The following is a 9,085-nucleotide window of genomic DNA, read 5'->3' as shown; positions in this document are numbered from 1 at the left end:
ATTTGGCTTAGCATATCCAGAGTTACTCCAACCCAAAATGTGTGTTACGTTTCTGTAGTTTACGGTCCAAAACAAAATTGAGTAAGAAAAGACAGAGAGAAAGACAGAGAAAGAGGGTGAAAGAGTCTGGTTAGATGTTGAAGTAGAAGGCAGACTATTTTTTTTTTTTAAACAACAGGGAAGCATTTTGGTTTTCCTTGTGGCAAAATGTTTTGTTGTTTTTTGTTCTTCTTGAATCACTTCCTCCTTTTGTGTAGAAGTTCTGTTCCCCCTCTCCTCTTGAAAGCGTCTCACTTCGTCAAATGTTTCAGCCTCCTCATCGTATAGTTTCTCACTGTGTGGTGACTACGGTTTTTGTCATTTGCTTCATTTTATTTCTATGATCTGTTTCATAGTTTCAGATATATAAGCCAGTGTCAAGCGAGAGAAGAAATTTTTTTTAACAAAAGTGTGTGTGTGTGTTTCGGGGGTGAGATATACTGAACTGAAAAACAAACTAAAAAGACCCTAGTTTGTTTGTTTCTCTGTGTATGCGCAAGTGTTTTCTGTCCATCAGCAAATAAAACTAAACCTGTATAAATTAAAATAAAAATGAATAAATAAACCACCTCTCAATTTAGCGCTCTTCCGATCTCCCCACTTACCCTCCTCCTCATGTAGTGATGTTTAATAAATAAAACATGTACAATTAAACCTAAACTTCAGAAAATCTAAACAAAAACAAAGAAAAAAAATAAGAATTTAAAAATAGCATAAGGGTACTCTCTCGTGCCTCCCTCTTCTAAACCAACAATTACCACTTTTCAAACCATTCATTTACCTTTGCGGTCTTCATTCCAAAAAACAACCCAAACAACAAAAATCTCGCTGCAAACCTTTCCTTAAATCACATAAAATCAAATAATATAATAATAATAACAATAAAAACAAACTTATCTGAAACTTTCCATTCCAACTACTGAGCCCCGTTTCTTTCCTTCAACAAAAGAAAAACAAAGAAACTGAAAAAAGGATAAAAATGGTTTCAAAGCCCTCCCTCTCTCTCTTACTCTCCCCCTCTCCCCCCCTTACTCTCCCTCTCTTACTCTCCCTCTCTTACTCTCCCTCTCTTACTCTCCCTCTCTTACTCTCCCTCTCCCACTCTCCCTCTCCCACTCTCCCTCTCTTACTCTCCCTCTCTTACTCTCCCTCTCTCCCCCTCCCTCTCTCCCCCTCCCTCTCTCCCCCCCCTTACTCTCCCCCCCTTACTCTCCCCCTCTTACTCTCCCTCTCTTACTCTCCCTCTCTTACTCTCCCTCTCTTACTCTCCCTCTCTCCCCCTCCCTCTCTCCCCCCCTTACTCTCCCTCTCCCCCCCTTACTCTCCCTCTCCCTCTCTTACTCTCCCTCTCCCACTCTCCCTCTCTTACTCTCCCTCTCTCCCCCTCCCTCTCTCTTACTCTCCCTCTCCCACTCTCACTCTCCCACTCTCCCTCTCTCCCTCTCCCTCTCCCTCTCTTACTCTCCCTCTCTTACTCTCCCTCTCTTACTCTCCCTCTCTCCCCCCCTTACTCTCCCTCTCCCTCTCTTACTCTCCCTCTCTTACTCTCCCTCTCTTACTCTCCCTCTCTCCCCCCCTTACTCTCCCTCTCCATCTCTTACTCTCCCTCTCCCACTCTCCCTCTCTTACTCTCCCTCTCTCCCCTTCCCTCTCTCCCCCCCTTACTCTCCCTCTCACTCTCTCTTACTCTCCCTCTCCCACTCTCCCTCTCCCACTCTCCCTCTCTTACTCTCCCTCTCTTACTCTCACTCTCCCTCTCTTACTCTCACTCTCCCACTCTCACTCTCCCTCTCCCTCTCTTACTCTCCCTCTCTTACTCTCCCTCTCTTACTCTCCCTCTCTCACTCTCCCTCTCTCACTCTCCCTCTCTCACTCTCCCTCTCTTACTCTCCCACTCTCCCTCTCTTACTCTCCCTCCCTCTCTTACTCTCCCTCTCTCTCTCTTACTCTCCCTCTCCCACTCTCCCTCTCTTACTCTCCCTCCCTCTCTTACTCTCCCTCTCTCTCTCTTACTCTCCCTCTCCCACTCTCCCTCTCCCTCTCCCTCGACCTTCTCCCATGCAAAACAAAACAAAACTCCTGTGATATTTCACAAGTTTGTCTCTGTAACTGTATGTGTGGCCGTATTTGTTCCAAACTCAAGTGTGTATACTGTGTATGTATGTGTGTTGAAATTGTAATGTTGTCGTTGTTAAAATTGTATGGCTTTTGGAATTTGTTCAAGATTTATCAAGAGTTGGCCGTGTTCTGACCACCGCCTCCTCCATTGCCGCACACACCCATCATGGTGGACTCCTCAGAGTCCGGCCTCCCCCCACCGCCCCCTACTCCCCTGGGTGGGGGCCCCCCGGTGAGCATCCCGCCCCCGACCACGCTACCCTGGGGAGGGTTGTTATTGTTGTTACTTCCCGGGTAGCATGGGGGGATGTATCCAAGCCCGGAGGCAGCGACCAAGCTGTCCTGAGAGGCTGGGGGCTGAGCCAACTGTTGCTGGGAGCCGACGGGGGGCGGCTGGGGGGCCATGACCGTCCTAGTCCGAAAGGCAGAGAGGCCCAGGTGGAGGTTGGAGGAGCCGTACTGGCTGGAGTCCAAGCTGGATGGGGGCGGCATGATGGAAGACTGACCCAGATGGTGGTGGTGTGTGAGGCTGAGCTCGATGCTGTCCGGCATCTGTGGGGAGGAGATGGGCATCAGGGGCTGGCCCTGCTGGCCCTGTGAAGCCTGGCCCTGGGGCTGGTTCCCCTGCCCAGTCTGCCGCAGGCCCCGCCCATTTCCGTGGTGACCGCCGTAGATGGGGTGCGGGTGGTGGGGTTCCATCATGCCCCCGACGCCGCCGCCTCCCAGGAAGTGGCGTGAGTGCTGGGTGGCCGCCGGCTTGTGCAGCAGCAGCTGGGGGTATGGGGGGTCGCCAACGCTACTGCCGCTGTTGGACAGGGGACCCATGCCCCCCTCTCCACCCGGCCAAAGGCGCAGCTGCTGCTGAGATGGAGCCTTGGCGGTGGGGGGGAGTAAGAGAGGTCATCGTTAGAAACAGAGAATGCAGAATCTACAGTATATCATATATAGAGGAAGAACCTCTTGTTCCATGTGATGAGATCTGAGACATCAGAGTGAGGTCAGGTTTAAACCTCTGCTCACCTGTGGACTCTGCATCTCGTAGTCTGAGTGAGTAACTGCACTGTTGTAGTACCGGTTACTATACCGGTAATTCCGGTTGTCATTGGAAGAACCGCTAGATCCACCTGGACAGTAGGGGAAGAGAGAGGGAGTAGGGGAAGAGAGAGGGAGTAGGGGAAGAGAGGGGAAGGAGAGGGAGAGTAGGGGAGGAGAGGGGAAGGAGAGGGAGAGTAGGGGAGGGTGAGTGAGGGAGGGGAGGAAGAGTAGGGGAAGAGAGAGGGAGTAGGGGAAGAGAGAGGGAGTTGGGGAAGAGAGGGGAAGGAGAGGGAGAGTAGGGGAGGGAGAGTAAGGGAGGGGAGGAAGAGTAGGAGAAGAGAGAGGGAGTAGGGGAAGAGAGAGGGAGTAGGGGAGGAGAGGGGAAGGAGAGGGAGAGTAGGGGAGGGAGAGTAAGGGAGGGGAGGAGGAGAGGGAGAGTAGGGGAAGAGAGAGGGAGTAGGGGGAGAGAGAGGGAGTAGGGGAAGAGAGAGGGAGTAGGGGAAGAGAGAGGGAGTAGGGGAGGAGAGGGGAAGGAGAGGGAGAGTAGGGGAGGGAGAGTAAGGGAGGGGAGGAAGAATAGGGGAAGAGAGAGGGAGTAGGGGAAGAGAGAGGGAGTAGGGGAGGAGAGGGGAAGGAGAGGGAGAGTAGGGGAGGAGAGGGGAAGGAGAGGGAGAGTAGGGGAGGGAGAGTAAGGGAGGGGGGGGAGAGTGGGGAGAGGGGGAGTAAGGGAGGAGAGGGGGAAAAGACACTTGGTCGGTCAGAATAGTAACAATAGTTTTGTTACGTCAACATACTGACAGTGCATCACTGCTGGGACCATAACCTGTTGCTGAGCTGCTGAACATGGTGCTGTAGCTAAGATGACTAGCTGTTGCCATGGTGAATGGGAGCTGTAGCTGTGGCAGAGGAGAGGCCGCTGAGGCTGAGCTGTTGCTATGGTGACGGTGTGCTGCAGGCTGTAGGGACTGAGCTGCGGCTGAAGTGACTAGGAGCTTGTTTCTACGGAGACTGTGTAGCTGTTGAGAGAGTGAGGGGCTGTAGGGGCTGGCTGAGATGTAACATTGAACCACCATCACTATGACGCAGTAGACTGCAGTGTTCCCCCGAAGACTATGTAGGTGGGAGGGATCTCCCAGACAAGATCCTTTACAGTACTGTACTAACCAACACGGTTTCAATGGACTTTCAATAGCTCTCAATCTAAGGAATCTTGGTGTTTTTTACAAACATAGGGGAGAATTATCTGGGGGAAATATGGGATCAAACAAGCTGCCCATGTTTAGTTTGCTCTTTTGAGGTTTGACCTCTGCAGATGTTTCCCCATGCAGTGGACTGTGACTTATGGTAAGGGTATACTGTATACTAACTGCTGTGTCCCGTACCGGAGCTGGAGACCGAGCTGGTGGTGGAGGTGGAGTGGCTGTGGTCCATGGCCGGGCTGGTGGAGGTGGAACTGCTGGTGTTAGTGCCCTCGTCCGTCGTCTTCTTGAAGAAGTTGTGCTGCAGCGCATAGAAGGGCGTGATGCGTGTCTTGGGGTCATAGTCCAGCATGCGCAGGATCAGGTCCTTGAACTTCAGGTAATCGCAGGGAGCGTGCCCCTGCTCTCCGCCCCGCCTGCCGCCAGGACCCCCGGTCTCCACCCCCAAGATCTCATGGAGCCGCCGCGTCGCAGGAGGCTTGTACTCCTGAATAGGGAGATAGAGGGAGTGAGAGAAGGGGGAGAATGGAGAATATGGATGCGGGGAGGTGCAGAGAAACACTGTTGAATTCTCATTTTCTTCTAGGCAGTTTTAGCGACTTAGTTATTATTATGGTTGAATTTCACACATGCAAGCATGCATGTTGTTATGACGGTGAAATGGTTGATGGTCAGTAGAATGCATATTATGAATGGATAGACTCACTATTAGGTCTACTTTATTTACATAACACCAAGCCAGTGATGAGAAGCTGTAATGAATGAGACCAACATGTATCCTTACATGCTCTCTGGTCTAAAGACCATCAGCTCCTAGTCCTAAAACTAACAATAAGTTGTCTTATCCTGCACTATATCATTCACTTAACTCCTAATCGTCTAGTGAAAATACATGCCAAAACCCATAGGTGTAAACCCGTGCTCACACACCCACACAGGTGTGCCTGCCTCTGGGGTGAGATGGCTGATCCCCCACTATCTCCAATTCATTTTGGACTAAGTTAATTAACCTCTGATCCAAACCTTTCTCCCCCTCTTTCTCTCACCTCCAACGTAACCCAGGCCTCTCCCTTTGTTCAACCTCCACCTTCCACCTGCCTCCGCTTCTCCTTCACCTCATCCCTCTATCTTATTAAGGGCTATGTAATGCTTCTGATACACACAGAATAATGGAACGATAAGGACCTTTCTAGACAATTAGAGAAAGCTTATGTGACGAGGGGTTTTACGGTTTAGATGATGATGACTGGAGGAAGATGCTGAGGACTCAGATCTCCTTCCTAAGAGTGGGAGTTTAGGTTAGAAATGAGAAAAGGGAGAAAATACCTCTTCTGCACAAACTACTTTCCAATATCAAGCTAACCCTCCTCCCCTTCCTTTCCCACCTCGGTTTTCTACCCATCTCTCTTTCTCTATCTACGGGTGAATGGTTAATACAAGTAGGTTCGTTGAGAATTTGCCTCTAACCACTGACACTTGGGTCAAATATCTTTCAATCCCCCTAGCAGTTAAGTTTAGGCTTGGGGGTAAGAGCAAGGTAATCTGATTCAAGATCTGTGGTGTGACCGGGGAACTTGAACCTACTGCGTTGTGAGTGACAGGAGGGATGTGGTTCGGAGATGAGATGAGAAGATTAAGTAAGAGCAGAGTTTTACTCACGGAGGCCGAGGGGTAAAGTACCTTCTTTATGTCCTTGTTCTTCTTGACGGTCCACAGGCCGTCGGACAGCTTGTCAAAGTACTTCCGTGCTTTGGGAGCCTGATCCAGCATGTGGTTGGGAGGGACCCCCAGCACCTCCACTATCTTATTCATCTGATCCACCTGGAGAGAGAGAAACAACAGGACAGGTCAGGGGCAGATTCGGCATCAACACCCAATGCTGTGTGTGTTCTCACAGCCTACCTCGTTGGAGCCGCTGAAGAGGGGTTCTCCCGTGTGCATCTCCACCAGGATGCAGCCCAGGGACCACATGTCAATGGCCAGGTCGTAGGGCATGCCCAGCAACACCTCCGGAGATCTGTAGAACCGACTCTGGATGTACTGGTAGATCTGTGGTGGAGGAGAGGACGGAGGGACAGAATGAGGTGATATAAGAAACAAAAATAGGTTGAAAAAAAAAGAAGAGAGAGACGAGGGGAGAAAATGTGATGAGAAAAGATGGAGGTATTAGCTCCAGTATGTTGGTTACAGCAGAACAGAGCTGTGGCCCTTTAATAACATTTCTAATCTAAATTAGAGCACACTCACTGGTGGAGGGAGACAGGATGGTGGTGGAAGTGGTGCAGTGACACCGTTTATCCACACGGGGCAAGCCAAACTGAGTAGAAATATCTAAACTGGGTGCAGCAGAGCCGCTGGGATTCTATACTTGAGCACTGTAGTGAGGCCCATTTCCTCATCTTCCCAAGAGTCCTCAAAGACGTGCTGTGAATGCCAGTTCCTATTCAACCTGGCAACGGCCTCCCTCCATAGCTTCCCTCTCCATGTCTATTTACCCTCTGCAGAAAACTGAGCTCATTCTCTTTTGAAACGGGAGAGATGGAATCATCTGTGGGCTATTCCTGCTCTGTCCCTCATCCATCCATCCATCCATCTACCCCACCCTTCTCTTCTCCCTCTTCCTGAGATATCCAGAGGCATTAGCACACAAATTATACATTTTTAGAAAAGGTTAGTATACATTGAACGTTTATCTGGTTTACAAAAAGCTCTCTCTTATTCATTCTACCTCTACCATTCCCTCCCTTCCCCTGCGTCTCTATCCCCCCCAATAGCTCCCTCCTCCCTCCCTGCTCCAATTCTCTTCTCCACCCAACAACCCCCCCCCCAGCATCTAGAGGGGATATAGCATGCATTAAGGGCCTACTATATTAAACCACAGTCGACTGCTGATGCATGCATTGGTTTAGGTCGATCTTAAATATAATACACAGAAGCACGCAGATACCCAGAAAAATTCACAAAGGATCCATTGGGAGTGGTGAACTGCAATGCACTGATTTCAGGAGTAGACTGTGTATATTGATGTGCTTGGTAAGGTGTAGTTCTCCCTCCCCTTGCTTCTCCCTCTCTCCTAACCCAATGGTGTTCTCTCCTCAACACCCCTGACCCCCACCCAGCACATGCATTTGGTTCATTAGGGTCTTCTATATCTCTGTGCTTGGTTAGTCAGCTAGTCTCCTCACCCTCTGGCCTAGTTGACAAGAGCTGCCAAAGTCCACGATCTTGATGGCGCTGCGCTTGGGGTTGCACAGCAGGATGTTCTCGGGCTTGAGGTCGCAGTGGATGATGCTGAGCTCGGGCGTGGCCAGGAACAGCAGCGCCGTGCACAGCTGCTGGGCAAACTTTCTGGTCAGGTTGAGAGAGACGCCGCGGAAGTTGGTGTTGCGCAGGAGGTCGTACAGGTTGTAGGAGAGAAGCTCGAACACCAGGCACAGGTGGTTCCGGAACATGAAGTGCCTCTTCAGGTGGACTAGAGGGGGAGAGGAGAGAAGAGGGGGGAGGTTAGTAGGGGAAACAGTATACTGCAGTAACCTATCTGGGTGCTCTGCTCTACATGGGTAGTGGTTGAGGTGACTTCCAGAGTGACAGTGTGCCCTTGGAGTGGAGAGCAAGGTGCTTTGACCACATGGAAAACAGCTCGGCCATATAAACGCCATCTATTATTATATTATTGTGTGTCAATCACCTCGCTCAGCGCTATAGGAGCTTAGTGAGGTAGAGGTGATTCTGTGACAGGTTTATCATTGCGAAGGCTACTGGATTGTTATATATGTAGCATGATACTTATACATAGGGATATATGAGAAGTAGGGCATTGGTCTATATTTAAATTGAGACGTTAAATGTGAAGCAGGTTGCATGTGACATCAAAGAGGCACAGTATCAATTAATTTTAGTAGATGGTATACATGCAATAATGCAATAGTGTTAGATCGTAAGTGGGGCTTAAAGCTGTGTGTGTGTGTGTGTGTGTGTGTGTGTCCTCACCTATGTAGTACTTCATCTCGGTGTCGTGTTTGTTCATGAGCTCCAGCAGTCGCAGCTCTATCTGGGCCTGGTTCAGGAAGGCTTTCTTGTTCTTGATGATCTTGATGGCCACCCACTCCTGCTCGTGGTGGTCATAGGCTTTCACCACCTGCGGGATGGCAAAGGTCACAGATCAGACAGGCAGCCATGTTGATTGTAGCATTTGCAGGTGGTAGGGGCCAAGGCAAAGCTCTTTCACCAAACAAAAAATATTCATTATCCCTCTCCTCTTTCCTCTTACCCATTTATTCTCCTCACGTCTGTAGACATACTTCATTCACCCCACACTCTTCACCTTAAATTTTGAAAGTGTTTCTCCTCTCTTTTCTTCCATCCTCTTCTTTCTCCCTCCTCCCCCACACCCTGATCTATCCTCCACCCTGACCTATCCTCCCCACACCCCTTGACCTATCCTCCACCCTGATCTATCCTCCCCACACCCCCTGACCTATCCTCCACCCTAACCTATCCTCCCCACACCCCCTGACTTATCCTCCACCCTGACCTATCCTCCCCCTACCTCCTGACCTATCCTCCCCACACCCCCTGACCTATCCTCCACCCTGACCTATCCTCCCCCACCCCCTGACCTATCTTCCCCACACCCCCTGACCTATCCTTCACCCTGATCTATCCTCCCCACACCCCCTGACCTATCCTCCCCA

General features: G+C 50.3%; 1 protein-coding gene across 6 annotated transcripts in view; it reads right to left on the bottom strand.

The window, feature by feature from the left end:
- Positions 1 to 2,065: 2,065 nt before the first annotated feature.
- LOC139390673 (dual specificity tyrosine-phosphorylation-regulated kinase 1B-like) overlaps positions 2,066 to 9,085 on the bottom strand; it is a 78,573-nt gene continuing 71,553 nt past the window's right edge. For 2 of the 6 annotated variants that reach the window (XM_071137998.1, XM_071137979.1), the window contains exons 5-11: positions 8,382 to 8,529; positions 7,577 to 7,863; positions 6,294 to 6,440; positions 6,072 to 6,212; positions 4,575 to 4,878; positions 3,178 to 3,281; positions 2,066 to 3,030 (exon numbers count right to left, since the gene is read on the bottom strand). In XM_071137998.1, the coding sequence (XP_070994099.1) occupies positions 2,269 to 3,030; positions 3,178 to 3,281; positions 4,575 to 4,878; positions 6,072 to 6,212; positions 6,294 to 6,440; positions 7,577 to 7,863; positions 8,382 to 8,529 (1,893 nt within the window). In that variant the 3' untranslated portion in view covers positions 2,066 to 2,268. Of the gene's footprint in view, positions 3,031 to 3,177; positions 3,282 to 4,559; positions 4,879 to 6,050; positions 6,213 to 6,293; positions 6,441 to 7,576; positions 7,864 to 8,381; positions 8,530 to 9,085 lie in introns of all 6 variants that reach the window. The other 4 variants (XM_071137989.1, XM_071137952.1, XM_071137962.1 and 1 more) reach the window with 3 other exon arrangements.

Source organism: Oncorhynchus clarkii, chromosome 3 (assembly GCF_045791955.1).
Source record: "Oncorhynchus clarkii lewisi isolate Uvic-CL-2024 chromosome 3, UVic_Ocla_1.0, whole genome shotgun sequence".
NCBI lineage: Eukaryota > Metazoa > Chordata > Actinopteri > Salmoniformes > Salmonidae > Oncorhynchus > Oncorhynchus clarkii.
This window is presented reverse-complemented; position numbering and strand designations above follow the sequence as displayed.